The sequence below is a fragment of the Lissotriton helveticus genome, chromosome 9, assembly GCF_964261635.1.
Source record: "Lissotriton helveticus chromosome 9, aLisHel1.1, whole genome shotgun sequence".
Classification (NCBI taxonomy): Eukaryota; Metazoa; Chordata; class Amphibia; order Caudata; family Salamandridae; genus Lissotriton; species Lissotriton helveticus.
Window position 1 is genome coordinate 1257791105 of NC_136070.1, and position 17647 is coordinate 1257808751.

The following is a 17647-nucleotide window of genomic DNA, read 5'->3' on the forward strand; positions in this document are numbered from 1 at the left end:
ATTAAAGTTGAAACATCTGGATCGGCGGTACTCAAAGTACGGCCCGCGGGCCACTTGCGGCCCACCAAACCTTTCCTTGCGGCCCCAACAGCAGACATGGACTCAGCGCCATAACTGCTGTTGTGGTGTATCCTTGGGGGCCGCATTTGCCGAGAAAAGGTCATGCGCAGACAATTAGTGTCTCCATGCTCACCTACGCACCCCCTCATCTGCCCTCGTGATGTCATAGGCTTGCGTAGCAGCAGGACCTACTTCAGACTCACCCCAGCGCCAATGATAACAGTGTGTGCCCAGCTGAAACCGAGCCGAGATTCACTGCAACCTGGCACCAATTGCCGCGTCTCCCCGCCTTTGAAAGCAGTAAGTGTATGCCAATGCCATAATTGTTATTGCTGGGCCCCCATACTTTGTGGTTTTCTGTTGCTAGACCTTGTTCATGCACCACACAAAAGGTAAAGATATCGTTTGGGGTTTTCCAGGGCGCTTAAAATCTTGGGCAGAAGAGTTATGTATGTTTTTCTTTTCGATTTATTACGAGTGGTTTTGCATATTAATTTAAGTGCATGTGACAGTAGATGGCGGTGTTGCCGTATTCTGTGACCAATTGTGAGTTAATCATAGGCTGAAATGTACTTTTTATGCGAGTTTGTTCTTCCCGAGTTAGCAGGCAGGGCTGCTGAGACGTGTAACTATTGGTGCTCCATTTTTGCCTCCAGGGTGAAAAAAAATAATATATCAACTCGGCAGCAGCACTACTGCTCAAAAAGCCTTTGTCATTTCAAATCGACTGTTTTCATTCTTTCAGTCTCATCATTTCAGAATTGAAGCATTTTCAATGTTATAGACAACAAAGCCATAGTTGTTGCTTATTTATCTTGTGCAACTAACTACTGGGGTCTCCATTTTCACCCTTAGATAAATATCAACTCAACAGCAGCACAAAGCCTTTGATGCAATTCCAAATAGGCCCGTTTTAGTTCTTTCACAGTTTCATCATCTCAGAACTGAAGCATTTTCAATGTTATATATTATAGACAACAAAGCCATAGTTGTTGCTTATTTATCTTATGCAACTAACTATTGGGGTCTTCATTTTCGCCCTCCGGGTGAACCAACAAATCTCATCTCAATACCAGCATCACAGCTCAAAGATTTTGATGTAATTTAAATAGACTTGTTTTAGTTCTTTCATAGTCTCATCGTTTCAGAAGTGAAGCATTTTCAATATTATAATATATATACCGCAAAGCACAAGTTACTACTTGTGTAACGATATATCTGTAAGAGACATTAGTTAGTATTAGATTCCTTACCTTAGAATAACCCCAGGCGTCAGACTGGATCCGGAAAATTTTGCGTAGCAGTACCCTTGCGCGTCGGTAGGCGTCGTCTGCGGCTCCGTGTCCGTCGTCGGCGCCGTGATGACGTCTGAGTACTTAGACGCCGCCTCCGCGTGCTGACGTCAGTTCTTAGACACAGCTTTTTCGCGCCAGAAACGCAGAGCTATGCCAAAAACCAACACTGGTGCCAATGAAACTAGGGCCCTGAAGGGGACAACCCTAACCCTAGGTATCGGTTCGCAGACCGGGGAGGATGGGTGGGTCGGTAAGGAATCTAATACTAACTAATGTCTCTTACAGATATATCGTTACACAAGTAGTAACTTGTGCATCTGAAAGAGACACGTTAGTATTAGATTCCTTACCTTAGAATAGATACCCCAGCAATACCAACCCCGGTGGTGGGTCTGCGAACCAATACTCACACCAGAAAGTCCTGGAGGACGGAACGGCCAAAGAAGCCGTCCCTCCGGACTTGGCTGTCCAGGCAGTAGTGTCTTGCAAACGTGTGCAGCGATGCCCACGTAGCTGCCTGACAGATGTCTTGTAAGGGCACAACCCTGCCTAGGGCAGTGGTAGTAGCCGTGGCTCGGGTGGAATGAGCCCGCAATCCAGCAGGGGGCTCCTTCCTAGCCAACGAGTAGCATGCCTTGATACACAAGATGATCCACCGGGAGATGGTCCTCTTGTGTACCGCTTTCCCCTTCTTAGCGCCCACGTAACCAACAAAGAGTTGGTCATCCACCCGGAACTGGCGTGTGCGATCCAAATAGAATGAGAGCGCACGTTTTGGGTCCAGACGATGGAGCCGCTCTTCCTCTTTAGAGGGATGCGGTGGCGGAAAGAAGGTTGGCAAAGTGATAGACTGCCCGATGTGAAAGGCTGTGACAACCTTGGGCAGGAAAGAAGGACGAGTCCTCAGAACAACCTTGTCCGGATGGACAGAGAGGAAAGGAGGTTTAGAAGATAGAGCCTGGAGCTCACTCACTCTTCTGGCAGAGGTGATGGCAACCAGGAAAGCAGTCTTCAAAGTCAGAAGGCGAAGAGGACAGTTGTGAAGTGGCTCAAAGGGAGCACACATCAGGAATGTTAAAACCAGGTTCAAGTCCCACTGAGGCATCACAAACGGAACAGGAGGAAACGTGTGAGTGATGCCCTTAAGAAATCTATTTACAATGGGGGACTTGAACAAAGAAAGCTGATCAGGTAGCCTGAGAAAGGCTGAAAGGGCAGAAAGGTAGCCCTTGATAGTGCCCAGAGCAGAGCCCTGCTGGGCAAGAGAAAGAAGGAAGAGAAGAACCTCAGAAAGAGGGGCAGAAAGAGGATCCACAGCCTTTGCTGTGCACCATGCCACAAATCTGTTCCACCTGCAGGCGTATACCGACTTTGTGGAGGGACGCCTGGCTGCCAGAATGATGTTACAGACTTCAGGAGGCAAGTCAAATGGCCTCAACTGTCGCCGCTCAATCTCCAAGCATGGAGGTGGAGACTGGACCAGTTCAGGTGGAGGACCGTCCACTGCTGCTGCGACAGAAGGTCCTCCTGAAGAGGCAGACGAACCAGGGGATCGACTGACAGACTGAGTAGCTCTGGATACCAGTACCTTCGAGCCCAGTCCGGAGCCACAAGGGTGACTTGGGCCCAGTCGCACTTGATCTTCTTCAGCACTCTGGGCAGAAGTGGTATAGGCGGAAAGGCGTACAACAGACCGCAACTCCACTCGCGACGAAAAGCGTCTCCGAGCGAGTGCCGCCTTGGAAATTCCAACGCGCAGAACTGATGACATTGTGCGTTCTCTTCGGTGGCGAATAGATCTAACCAAGGCTCTCCCCATCGCTGAAAGAGGCCTTGCGCCACGTCCGAGTTCAGACGCCATTCGTGATCCATCATGCACCAACGGCTGAGCTCGTCTGCCCTGACGTTCAGAGAACCTGCCAGGTGTTGAGCCACCGGGGTCACGCCCTGGCGTTCCAGCCATTGCCAAAGGCGAAGAGCCTCCTGACAAAGGATCCACGACCCCACACCGCCCTGTTTGTGGCAGTACCACATGGCGGTGGTGTTGTCCGTGAACACCTGCACTACACTCCCCCGGACAGAGGGGAGGAATGCCTTCAGTGCCAGACGAATCGCCCTGAGCTCCAACAGGTTGATGTGGAGCCGGGCCTCCGCCGGAGACCAGAGGCCTCTCCCATGTGGCCTCCCCAGCCCTGGAGGGACGCGTCCGTCACAACTACGTGCTCCGGTTGGGGTAGGGAGAGGGATCTGCCGCTGACCCAATCGCGGTCCGTAAGCCACCACTGCAGCTGTCTCGCAGTGCCCTCCGAGATCAGGACGTGGTCGGATAGGTTGCCCTGATGCTGGGCCCACTGAAACTTCAGGTCCCACTGCAGAGCCCGCATCCGCCACCTGGCGTGATGCACCAGTAGGATGCAGGAGGCCATCAGCCCCAGAAGCCGCAGCGTCAGCCTGACCGAGACCCGGGATAACGGCTGAAAGATGGGAATCAGAGCCTGAATATCCCGGACCCGCTGTCCGGGCGGATAAACCCGAAATCGCGCCGAGTCCAGAACCGCTCCGATGAAGAGGAGCTTCTGAGAGGGACACAGGTGCGACTTCGGCACATTGATGGAAAACCCCAGCTGGTGCAGGAGGTCTGCCGTCGTCTGGAGGTGGCTGACGACTGTCTGGGGCGAGCCCGCCTTCAACAACCAGTCGTCGAGGTAGGGGAAGACTGAAACCCCTAACTGGCGCAGATGAGCTGCGACCACCGCCATCACTTTCGTGAAAACCCGTGGGGCGCTGGTAAGGCCGAAGGGGAGCACGGTAAACTGAAAGTGCTCGTGGCCCACCATGAACCGCAGGTAGCGCCAGTAGGCAGGCAGGACGGGGATATGAAAATAAGCGTCCTGCAAGTCCAACGCTACCATCCAGTCTCCTGGGTCCAGGGCAGCAAGGACCTGAGCCAGTGTCAGCATCTTGAACTTCTCCTTTCGGAGGAAGCCGTTGACGTTCCGTAGGTCCAAGATAGGGCGTAGGCCCCCTTTGCCCTTCTTGGGTACTAGGAAGTAGTGGGAGTAGCAACCACACCCTACTTCTGGCCAAGGAACGCGCTCGATGGCCCCCTTGGCCAAGAGGGCCGTAACTTCCTCCTGCAGAAGTCGCAAGTGATCCCCCGATACACGGTGGTTCTGTGGTGGCATGGCTGGAGGAGTCGCCTTTGAAGGGGAGGGAGTAGCCCCTTCGGACGATTTGCAGCACCCACCTGTCCGAAGTGACGGTGCGCCAGTGAAGGTGGTGATGGCGAACCCTGCCTCCAACTGGCGTCACATGGGCCTGAAAGCACGGACTAGGAGATTTTGAGGCGGATGCTGCGGGGGAAGGTGTGGACTGACCTCGCTGTTGCCCCCGACCGCCCGGACGGCGGTTCCCACGGCCACCACCGCGTTGGGGATTGCCTTGCGATGCGTGGCTGGCGGCGCGTGTGGGCGCACCCCTTCCGTGGCCACGAAAGGAGTGATAGGCAGCCGGTTGCTGGCGTTGGCCCGAAAGGCCTAAGGACTTGGCCGTAGCCCTGGAGTCCTTAAAACGCTCAAGCGCATGGTCTGCCTTGTCGCCAAAGAGGCGACGGCCATCGAACGGCATGTCCATGAGCGTGTTCTGGACAACTGCCGAAAAGTTGGCGGACCTCAGCCAGGCGTGGCGTCTGACCGCCACCGTCGTTGCCATCGCTCTGCCTAGCGAGTCGGTGGTATCCAGCCCACACCTAATGGAGTATTTTGCTGCGTCCCGGCCCTCCACAAGGGCTTGGCCGAGTTTGGCCCGTACCTCCAACGGACACTCTGGCAGCACTTCCGCGACCTTATCCCACACCGAGTGGGTGTAACGTCCCAAGAGGCAGGCGGTGTTGGAAGACCGCAGGCCAAGGCTCAGGGATGAGAAGATCTTCTTCCCATACTGGTCATACCTCTTGGATTCCCGATCCGGCGGGGCCGACGGGAATGCGGTCTGGGAATTGGAGGCCTGGATGACCAGGCTCTCGGGGTGGGGTGGGTGGACAGGAAACATGGGTCGCCCGGGGATGGGCGGTGGCGTCTGGCCACGTTCCTATCTACGGGCGAAGCCGTAGCGGGCCTGGACCAAGTGCCCAAAAGAACGTCCGTTAAGGCCTCATTAAAGGGCAGCAGAGGCTTGGCCGAGCTTGACTGCGGTTTAAGGACCTCAGTGAGGAGGTTAGTCCTCACGGCCGCGACAGGGAGCTCAAGGCCCAGGGCCTTGGCAGCCCTCATCAGCACCACACTATAAGTTGCCCCCTCCTCCGAAGCCACGGTAGGAGGGGAGACAAAACCAGTGTCTGGAGAAGTGTCCAGACCACTGGCCTCCCAAGGTCTCCTGTCCAGTCCTCATGAGACTGACACTCCCTGGTCAGAGGGTCCTCAGACCCCTCCCAGTCCTCCTCCTCACCCATCTCCTGAGATGATTCAGGGTCCTCAATCAATGGGGCCTGCTCATAAAAGTGAAAATCACCATACGGCGTCTGGAGCGGCGCCCATCGGGGCCGTCCTGACGGCTGAACAGGAATGGGGAAAGGACCGGGGTCGGCGCCGGCCGGAGCCGGCGCCGGAGGTGACACCTGAGGGTCCGACGCCGGGGAGGTCGTCAGATCCACCGGCGACGAACCAGATCCCGAAGGGGGGCCAGCGGCGTCCTGCGGCGCCGGGCCCGAAGGCGCCGGCGGCGTCGGAACAACTGGACCCCTCGGCGCCGGCGGCGTCGGGACCGAAGCACCCGACGGCGTCGGGCCGGAGCCCCCGACCCGCTAGGACTCCCAGACGGGTCCGCTGGGCCCGGAGGCGTCGCGGAACCCGTCGGAGGAGAGAGTTTCCTCATGGCCATGAGGAAGCCCTCGCTCTCCTCCGGCGACGCGTTCAGCCCAGGGGCCGGAGGGTATGGAGCCGGACGCGGCGCCCGCGGCCCCTACGGAGCCGCATGGGCGGTGTCACCCGAACCCCCCGCCGCATCGCGCGAGCGTCGGGGGGGGGGGGGGAGTCCGAGGAGCGATGACGCCGCTTGGACTTCTTGTGCCTCTTACCTGACGACGACTTCGACCCGGAAGAGTGAGGCCTACTCTCGGAGCTGTGGTGGCTCCGGGCCCGCGACCTGTCCCTCGACCTCCCGTGGGATCGGGACCTCTCACGGCGCGGGACCGACTGTCGGAGTTCGAGGCGCCTACGGGACCGCTCCCGCCTGGCTTTCGAAGAGAGGGCCCGACAGTCGGAGCAGGCCTTGTCGTCGACACGACAAACAGACGCGGTGGGGATCCGTGACCAACATGAGCCGGTCGCAATCGTCACAAGGCTTGAAGCCGGGCATCCCTAAGGCACCGAATCGGAGTCGAGAGACTTCGAAACAGGATCAAAAAGGATCAAAAAAGTTAGTCAAAAATTGACTAGGGTTACTGCTTTTTCCAGATCTGCGCTTGCTGGCACGGAAAAAAGAAGAACTGACGTCAGCACGCGGAGGCGGCGTCTAAGTACTCCGACGACGTCATCACGGCGCCCACGACGGACGCGGAGCCGCAGACGACGCCTACCGACGCGCAAGGGTACTGCTACGCAAAATTTTCCAGATCCAGTCTGACGCCTGGGGTTATTCTAAGGTAAGGAATCTAATACTAACGTGTCTCTTTCAGATGCCATAGTTTCTTATTTATCTTATGCAACTAACAACCATTGGCAAAGCCAGTAGTCCGGACTTGTTGCAGGTATAATGTCACTGGTTGTATCTGATATATCAGGATACAATTACAAACAGCAAAATACCAGCAGGGTGGCAAACTACGCCAAGCACAGATTTTTTCTTTACACGAGAGAGAGAGACTGACTGACAGAGAGAGACGGAGAGAGAGAGAGACAGAGAGAGAGAGAGAGAGAGAGAGAGACAGAGAGAGACAGAGACAGAGAGAGAGAGACAGAGAGAGAGCGAGAGAGAGAGCGAGAGAGAGAGAAAGACTGACAGAGAGAGATGGACTGGGTGAGAGAAAGAGAGAGACTGTGATGGAATTGGGGTCAAAATGTATATGAAGCTATGCAATGCCTCTTAAGATTGCTATTGTCTGCTAATAAAAAAGTATTATCAAAATGTGCTCTTTGTAGTTACATCTGCTTTTGAAATCCAGCATTATCGCACTGTGTAATGTTTTGAAACAGGTTTGAATTTTTTACTCTAACCCACCCCTACCGGTGTGGCCCTCTGCCACATACCACACTGTAATTTTGGCCCCCGACAAAGTTTGTGAGTACCCATGGTCTGGATCATAGGCAGTGTCTCCTGGACTTTGCTCCAGAGAAAAGGCACTGGACTGCACTGTGTTCAGAATGGCTCTGAAAGGGTTGGTCTGAAAAGGAGTCAGGTGTGACTTCGGCACGTTTATAGCGAGTGCAGTCTGGATGTGGGTGATGACTGCCTAGATGAGCCCGCCTTCAGCAGCCAGTCATGAGGCTACGAAAGACTGTTACCCATGGCCTGCAAAGATATACTGTAACCACTGACATCACTTTCATGAACACTTGGGGGCACTGGTAAGGGCAAAATGGAGCACAGCGAACTGGAAATGCTCATGGCCTACCATGAATCCCAGGGAATGCTTATGTGCTTGCAGGACGGAGATGTGGAAATATGTATCCTGCATGCCCAACCATCTTGACTCTAGGGTACATAACCAGAGACAAGGTAAGCATTTTGAATTTCTCTTTCCACACAGATGCATTAAGAAGGCTGAGATCTAGCATAGTGAGAAGGTCTCAGTCCTTTGTCAGCACCAAAAAGTAGCAGGACTAACAACGTCATCCTAATTCTGGTGCTGACACCTTCTTGATGGCTCCTTTGAGCAAAGGAGCCTGCAGGTCCTGACAGAAAAAGGAGAAATGGTCCTCTGTTCTAGGTATGGTAGCAAAGGCGGAGGGGTTGCCACAAATGGGAGGGCATAACCCTTCTGCACAGCTTAGAGCACCCACTTATCGCTCCATTGGGGAAGTGGAGCCTGATCCAGCTGCCAACAGGATGTCTGTGCTGGGTGGACGCCTCACTAACGCGGTTTGGAGCCCGCAGCAGTCGGAGGAGCAGCAGACTGGAATGCGCCCTGGGCATGGCTTCCGCATCCTCTGTGGGATCCACGTTCCTAGGCACAAAAAGGTTTGGAAGCCTGCTGGGCTGGGGGGTAAGTCTGCTGTTGCGAACGCCAATGGGAGCCCCGTCTGGGGCCACGGAAGGGTCAAAAGGACTGTTGCTGTGGTCGGGAAGCCAGAGAGAGACTTGTGGATCTGACAGTGACCTGGCTTTGCTGAAAACCCTCGAGTGTGTTGTCAGCTCTCTAGCACAATAGGCGGGAGCCATCCAAGGGCATGTCAAGTAGTGATGATTGGGCATCCCCTGAAAACCCAGTGGACCTCAATCAAAAATGGCGGCAGAGTGCCACTATAGAGGTCACAGCCCTGCCGAAGGGTCTGTGGTGTCCAAACGAAAATAAAAGAAGAATAGTAAATGAGGCTTGAGAGAAAGTGTTGAAGGCTCATGAGGTGTTTGTTTCACAGATGAGGGGTCGGAGGGGGGGTGGGGGGCGGGTCACTAGTAGGTTGACAACTTTTTCCACTGTCGCAACATGGCTGGACTAAAGGCAGGCACAGATATTGAATTTGGGGGTAATTGTTTGCATCAACTTTGAGTTTCAAAGAGTAATACCAGTACTTTCAAGAGGTTTGGGCAGACAGGGGAGCTTCAACCGGTAGAACACTAGATGTGTTTGCCGGCTGCTTTGTGCATGGTGCTACAGAACTCGCTCCACTTGCGACATTATGTGTATGATGTGTAGTGTCAGTCTTGTTAAGTTGCTTTTGCACGGTTCTGAGAACTCTGCTTTAAAAGCCCATTTAAGCAATAGATAACACAAGCGGGCACTAAAAGCATCAGTTCATTTTGACCTCTGACAAAGTTAGTAAGTGTGTTGAGGGGGTGTAGGTTGCTAGAGGGAGATGAAGCTTGTTAAGAAATTGCTGGAAAGGAATACTGAAAACATACACAGGTGCTAACTCACTATCGAAAAAAATGGAAAAGTGAATAGATTTGAAACATTTACCTAAGCACTTGACCGTTCCAACAGCATATGCGGAGGCTGCTCTGGGTTTGTTAGTAACAAGAGCAAGTTCTCCAAAATAGTGTCCACTGGAACATCGGGCAACCTCGACTTCCTGGTTATTTTCCTGTCCTTTTGTCTGTGGGTAAATCACATACGCATACATTATTTGACCAGCCACTTTTTCTTTAAGTGCCCAATTATAAAAGCAGCACATTTGACTGGCACCACAGAAAATAACTGAGCACATGTACAATTACCAGCTCCATCAACTCTCACGAGTTCTCATCCTTTTACACTGGTACTGAAATAACCTCTATACGTATATATAGCCCTGCCGCTGGCCCCTTACTCAACAACAGGAGGAACATTTTGAAACAAAAAGAATGTTGCAATTTCGAGCAGTGGAATAAGAGGGCCTGAAACAATGTTGGGGTATACATTATAAAGAATAGAATACGGAAAGAAACACACTACATATGTAATTATACATAACTGGACTACAAATTAAAGGTGCCCTCCTCCACCTTTCAGTGTAATGCAAATCTACTGAAGGAACAAAAATAAGAGAACCACGAACCAAGTGAGGCCTGTCGCAAGGCCAATCCATACACACATGCAAACTGTGAGCCAGGCTGGCAACGTTTACCACAGATGCTAGTTTACAAAGAGCTATGGAGCCAGGCTGGCTCGGAAGGCCATGGGTCTGCAGCAATCAACTAGAAGGAATAGTTACTGACCTGTAAACCTAGATTTCTTCCAGAAGTATCTTTATAATTGAGATGTGCTTTTCATTATTTGATAAGCCAATTTAATAAATACAAAATAAGTGATTGAGGCGAGTCTGCCTTTAGCAGTCAGTTACTGAGGAACCAGAATAAAATGTCTCATCTGCAAAGATGCTCTGCAACCACCATCATCCTCTCCCTAAACCTCGAAGGGGCAGTGGTGACAGGGTGTAGAACAGTACATTTGGAATGTTCTGACACAGCACAAATCGAAGGTAGCACCTGCAGGACTGCCAGACAAGCACCTGAAAGTAAGCATACTGTAAGTAAAAGAACAAGATCGAATCCCAGGATTCAGGGAATAAAATACCTAGGCCTGGGGTTCGTGTGGAGTGATAAGCTGTGATTGAGTCGTGGCGTGTTGACCTGAGCAGCAGAGGCCCTTTCCTTGCTGAAGGCAAGTGAGCACAGATGTGTTTAAAATGAAACAGAGTGCACAAGGTGGAGCAGAATGAATCTTTTAACATGTGTGCGTACTAGTCTCCCGCTTTCTTCTATCTCTTTCGTGCCCCTCCTTCCACTGTTTTTATTAGTTCTCAACCTGCCAATGCGCTTGCGCATTGCTGGCGAGACATATAGAGGGCCGGGTTTCGACCTGTCAATGCGCTTGCGCATTGCTGGCGAGACATATAGAGGGCCATCAGCAAATCCTACCAAGAGGTTTTGGAGTGCGGATTATGCCCAGTGCATGTGAGGCATTCAAGCGCGAATCTTCGCCAGCGCGCGCTCGGCCTCACTTCCTGCTCCCCCTCTTACTTTCGTTATCACTCACACCCCATATGCTCGTTCCCTCCCCGACTTCAAAGAAACGCCGCTCCCCTGCTCCCCCCGCCACGCAATGCCAAGAGCTTGTTTAAACCAAGGCAGCTTCTCCTTTGCCTAAATGTTGCTTACTACGTTATTTGCTTAACTTAAAAGCAAATCTATCTACATTTCAGTGCTTTTGCTTTCACTGCCCAATTTAATCTTGGTGGCCCATGAAGATGTACATCGGCTGTTAATAGATTTTGAATTTAGATTGATTGTAGAATGCTGCTTCTGCCGGACGGAGGCCAGTTTCTAGCAGGATTTTTGTCTCACAACCCTTTGTTACCAGAGGTGGATGAGTTTCACGGCCGCGCGGCATGCTTGTTATCGTAAATGCCACTTCTCCTAAAAGTAGCCACACTTCTTTTGAAACTACGCTTGTGGATTAGAGGTCCCTTGTGACCCCCCTCCCCTTGCCCTGCTGAATGCCCCCACACTCCAGCAGCGGCTCCGGTCCTGACCGGTTCCGTGATGGCGGCAGGGCTTGAACCCGCCCGACGCTCGAGTCATGAAAACACGTAGCCCTTGTGGGCAGCCAGCTGTCTGCAGCATCCTCCACGGCCGTGATGTGCACACGCGTGCGCACACACACACAGGCAACAGACACACACACACCAAAATCATTCAAATGCCTTTTCTTTCACTTTCACGGCACGGCTGTGATGTGCACACGTGCGCGCACACACACAGATAACAGACACGCACACCAAAATCATTCAAATGCCTTTTCTTTCACGGCACAGGATGCTACCTGTCCCTGCCCGGTGCCAGATCCATTAACGGCAGATGCAAACCTGGAGAATTGGCTGACCAAGTCCCTGGACGTCATTCTCCCAAAAAAGAGAATGCCGAAGAAGGAGAAGAGAGTAGGCTCAGCCCCTTGGTACACGCAGACTTTGAGAACTCTTAGGAAAGGCTGCAAGAGGTTAGAGCGGAACTGGAGAAAGGATTGGGGAGAGATAACCCGAAAAGAGTATCGGACGGCAATGAGAGGTTATAAAGCCGCCCTCCGGGAAGCTAAAGTTAAGTTCTTCGAAGAGAGAATCGGCAATGCTGTCAATTCCCCTAGAGAGTCCTTCAAGGTCTTTAGAGACCTGTTAAAGACGCCCGAACCCCCAGTGACCCATGAAAGTCCCCAGGAGAAATGTAAGGAACTGGCTAACTTCTTTCATACGAAAGTAGAAAATATCGTAAGTTCCCTACCACGACCAGTCCGGGGATTGGATATGGGCAAGCAGGGGAATAATGTGGAAATCGAGCTTCAAGCTTTAGGACCAGTAACAACAGACGAAGTACTTAAGGTGCTAGGAAGCATTAAGAGTGGCTCACCTAGCGATCCCGTCCCGATGAAATACCTCAAGCAGATTGCAACTACCATCGCTGCACCAGTAACAGATCTTATCAACTTATCATTGGTGCAGGGGGTGGTGCCACCTAGTTGGAAAAAAGCGGTAGTTAAAGCCCTTCTGCAAAAACCGGGTCTAGACCCATCGGACCTGGCTAATTTCAGACCGATTTCTCTGCTGCCTGGGCTTGGCAAGATCGCAGAGAGACTGGTAAATAGGCGACTGTCACAGTACCTTGAGTCCAATGGCTTGTTGCGGAAGTCCCAAACGGGATTCAGGCCAGGCCAAGGCACTGACACTGCCCTGCTGGCAGTCGTGGAAGAAGCTAGGAGCATTCTGGATTCAGGAGGATCGGTGGCAGTGATCCTCCTGGACCTCAGTGCGGCTTTTGATACCGTAAACCACCAGGTGCTGCTCCAGCAACTGTCAGAGGTAGGAGTGACGGGAATGGCCTTAAGGTGGCTTGCGTACTTTCTAAATCAGCGAACCTACCAAGTTTGGGAAGGCAGCGCAAAGTCCGCCCCTATCCCCCTTCAATGTGGTGTGCCTCAGGGTTCATCCCTGAGCCCCACATTGTTTAATGTCTATATGACACCATTGGAGGATGTGGTGGCACCACTGGGTATTAAAATTATCAGCTATGCTGATGATACCCAGTTGGTGGTGGCCCTTTCCCAACTGGTAAACCAACCGGACTTACTCCACTCCTGTGTGTCCAAGGTGCACACATGGATGTGCAATTCAGCATTAAAATTGAACGGCTCTAAAACAGAGATGATGCTGCTTGGACACTCGGGGCCCTCTCTTCCACCAGGCAGTTGGCCGGATTGTCTTGGCGACCCTCCAACCCCGAAAAATGAGATCAAAAGCCTCGGGGTGTGGCTGGAGCAAGACCTGTCTTTTAAGACCCATGCAAGAAAAACTGCTGGAGTTTGTTTTGGTATGCTCCGGTCAGCCCGTAAGGTGATACCTCTCCTTCCCTCGGCCTCTAGGAAACTCCTCATCCAGGGATTAATTGTCTCGAGGCTGGATTACAGTAATGCGATTTTTTTGGGCGCACCGGAAGCAACACTTAACAAACTTCAACAAGTGCAGAACGCAGCAGCAAGGCTCCTGATGGACATCCCAAGGAGACAATCTGCAAAGCCGGCTTTAAAAGCACTGCACTGGCTCCCGGTGCGGGAGAGGATTAAATTTAAATCCCTCTGTACGGCCCATAAAATCCTTCATGGGAAGGGACCTCCTATCTTGGTTAATATGGTGCTCCCTTACAAGGCTACTAGAGCCCTGCGCTCTGACCATAAATCCCTGGTACAAGTGGTCAGAGTTAAAAGAGCCCGGACGGGTGGTAGGAGATTTTCAGTGAACGCAGCCAAGTTATGGAATGCGCTACCTCTTAACTTGCGGACTGAGGCTTGTATTACTTGGTTTCGGAAGTTACTTAAGACTCACTTGTTTCCCGCCTAGTGCTGTCCTCCTTGCCTGATTTCCTTGAGATATGAAGAGCGCTGGGATGCCCTAGGGTAACCACGCGCTATACAAAACTCCAAATAATAATAATAATAATAATAATAATGTGCACACGCGCGCGCAAGCACACAGACAACAGACACGCACACCAAAATCATTCAAATGCATTTTCTTTCACGGCACGGCTGTGATGTGCACACACGCACGCACACAGACAACAGACACACACAAAAATCATTCAAATGCCTTTTCTTTCTCGGACGACAATATTCATTAAAAACATTTCACCGTGCTGCCTTTTAATATAGCGCAGGCATTCAACCCGCGCAGGAAGCATCCCAGAAGTGCACAAAAAACTGTGTAATTATCTTGCGGCTCCCTGCTGGCTGCTGCATATTCCAGGCACAAAGTGAGCAGCGCTTTCTAGAGCCGGGCTCCTGTCTTCATTGTCCCTGCTTGGAATATGGAGCTAGCCTGCCTTGAATGTTAATTTGAAAGAAATGCTGTGCTTCCGTCTTTCCAGTGAGTATTCTCGGTTTAAGGAAAGAAGGGCAATTCTTCAGTGTCCCCTCCCCAGCGCCACCCTTCTAATGAGGTTTTAAGAAACATCTGATTACAGTTTATGTGGGTACACTTTTACCTAATGAAGTAACCTTCATGAAAGGTTAAGGAAAGACACCTCATAACCTATGTTTATTTCGGATTTTTCCATCTATATTAAAGCAGTACACAATTCTCATGAAACATCAGGTAATATTTAGAAATATTCGTCTTTTCCGCCTTTTCCTTCATAGCCAGTAAGCAGTCTTTCAACTCACTCTCTAGATTCTCTGCAACTTCTGGAATTCAGGGCCACTGCGCGGACGAAAGAGAACTCTGACACCATCACTGACAAACCCAATAGGTAGAGCGTCATCACTGCATATTGTTTTTATCAGCACAATGGCTAGCATGTGATTCGAGCAACAGCCATTGCCTCTCTATACTTCACAGAGGAGAGACGCACTCACGTGATTCCCGCTGTAATCTTCATTAAAACTACTCAAAATCCTGCAACGCTTTTCCATATTTCCCTGTATATGTGCAACTTTACATCGCTTTACCCTGCTGCACTGCAGGCACAACGGTGGGTGTTTGCGCTGTTAGCCATCTAGCCAGTCATTTAGGTGAGACACATTCCCGAGCCCCTCGCCACAAATGTCACGAGGGCACCAGTCTCTGCACGCCCCCGCTGTGCCCTCCCCAGGCTGGCTCCACCGTAACCCTTCAGGTCTTCTTGGCTCTGCCTGCTTTCCTCTCCCCTGTTTACCATTTCCCCCACTACCTTCCACTCCTCATAAGACGTGTCTTGGATAAGCTATTCGCTAATATCTTTTAATATTGTGTAAGATCAATTTTTTTGCTTCTCCTGAGCATATACTGGTAACTGCAACTCTAACTCATTTAATAATGTTCTGAAACTATGTCCATTCTCATGTAAAGCGCTCCAATACCTCATGGTCTCACCATCGCTATATAAAATTTTTAAATAGATAAATAAATCACAGTCAGCTGGTCCTTGTGGATAGGCCTGCCCCTCTGCAGTGCTTTCACTGTGGTGGTCTTGCAGCATGTTTGACTCCATATAGGTTTACAACGAAGGTACCAGTTTATTTAGGTGATGGTGTTGCACAAACTAGTTACTTCTTGTGACATCAAAGCAGAACCATCAAGTATATAACTTGCTGACCCTTCTCACATGTAATGTAAATCACGGCGACAGTTTCACTAGGGAGCGATGAGGCTGAACATTCCTTACTCTCACTGAGGGCCTTGTTTACAAATCTCTGCTTTCCGAACAGACAAGTAAAAAAAAAAAAAAATTGCTCAAAGTAGCAGCCCATTCTGTTAAATTAAAAGCAGTGTCTTGCCGCGCATATGTGATGCACTGTAACACACCATAACATTTATATTTGTAATGCAAATGTTCACCCCTTGGCCTTTAAGGATAGATGTTTGTTAATACTCATCCCAATGGTATGTATGCCTCCCACACCAGAGCAAAGAAATACTGAGTGAACCTGACAATATTTAAACTTGTGACCATGAGATGAATCACTGAATAGTGGATGCATTAGTGCACTGAGCCACCAGGCCCAAGATAGGAGAAGGGATTGCACTTTGCTTGGAACTGGCATTGGGGCTAGCTAGTTGTGGTGCACACACTTACAAGCTCATCTCTGTTCAGTGTCAGACAGTGAACCTCGAGAGACTGTAAATTTAAGTAAAAAATAAAATGTGCTTTAAGCCTGTCTAGCTGTGACCTAAATTAGTCCCTGTCACTCTCAATTTTCCAATGCTGCGTTCTTAGAGCTCATGTCGGCAGCAGTCGAATGAGTGAGTGTCACTCGGCTCATTTTAAATAAATTATGAAAGTCTTCCATACCGCTTTATCTACTTTCTGCAGTTTTGGCTAGAGTCTGATACACGAAAGCCGTTTAACAATTATTTCTTATGCTTAGCAGGAGTTAACTTAAAGTTTCTTGCTGCTCAAATTGGTGTAATTTCTGATATTTATGTGTTTCCCTGGTCTTCATTGCTTAATTTTGCTAGCAACAAAGTGTCACTCATAGTTGTTAAAATGTCACTGATATTTACACTAAAATTAGGAAACTGTCACACATAGCAATTGTTAGAAGGGCGATCCCAGGGAAGACAGAAGATGTCTGACTGCCGTCCCGGAACCCACCTTTCTGTATGGAATTGTCCGAGCGCCGTCGAGAGGCCTCCTTGGCGAGGCTCCTCTCCTATGATCGTAGCAGCCGAACAACCACACCACCACAGAGAGACACCACACAAGAGTAGGTTTACGAGTCTTTATATAAAAGAATAAAGGCAAGGTTCAGCAGCAATATGTACAGAGGGGATCGTGAGATCCCAATCAAAGTCTCAAAGTCCGGGGAAGGGGGTAGCGGGGCAGTCTTGGTCCCAGCTGGTACTAGGAAACCCTGCGCACAGCTCTCAATCCTCGAGCTGGGGGGTGCCAGGAGCCGCGACAGCGTCAGCAGGGCTCGGCGGATAGTTCAGCGTGGTCAGGCCGCGACAGCGTCAGCAGTGCCGCCGAAGATGGTTCAGCTTGGTAGAGCCGCGTCAGCAGGGCTCGGCGCGACAGCGTCAGCAGGGCTCAGAGGTTCCAGGTTCCAGAGTTCTTAGCAGGGTCAGCCGCGACAAGGTCAGCAGGGCTTCGATCCCAGATACAACTGGCGTCCTACTCCGGGGCTGGCCCAGATATAGCAGACCCTCCAGTATTTCGCGATTTGCAATAAAATCGCGAAATCGGCAAAATAGCGCTATGACCGCGATATTTATGTTTTTTGCCGCAAAAAAAGGCCTTAACAGACAGCTCACAAAACGGTGACCTCTGATTGGCTGTACGGGCACACGTCATTACGTCGTGCCGTACTAGCTAATTTAGAGGCGATTGAGTAATTGTACACGCATTGTGGATTAAAGAGGCCAGGACAGTTTATGGCTCCAGCAAGACTGCCACCTGTGAGTGGGGGCATTGATGAAGGGGGCTCCTGACACCTCGTCTGAAAGCGCAAACACGTTACATTCAATTCAGCCGTGGCCGGCAGGACTAAACACCAATCTTGCTGCTTTACAGCAATCACAGCCAACAATGTGCTTTCAGATTAGCACTCACGTAAATTTTACAGGAGGTGCTGTATTTAACACGCCCTGTAGAAAAGATGAAAGGTGAGTCACACACAGGCGGGCACCTAGAGC

At 51.0% G+C, this 17647-nt stretch overlaps 1 protein-coding gene across 1 annotated transcript in view; it reads right to left on the minus strand.

Annotated features, from left to right (window-relative positions):
* PRKAR2A (protein kinase cAMP-dependent type II regulatory subunit alpha) overlaps nt 1-17647 on the minus strand; it is a 610052-nt gene that overhangs the window by 25915 nt on the left and 566490 nt on the right. Inside the window, exon 10 of the mRNA XM_078661792.1 lies at nt 9472-9607. Coding sequence (XP_078517918.1) covers nt 9472-9607 — 136 coding nt within the window. The remainder of the gene's footprint in view (nt 1-9471; nt 9608-17647) is intronic.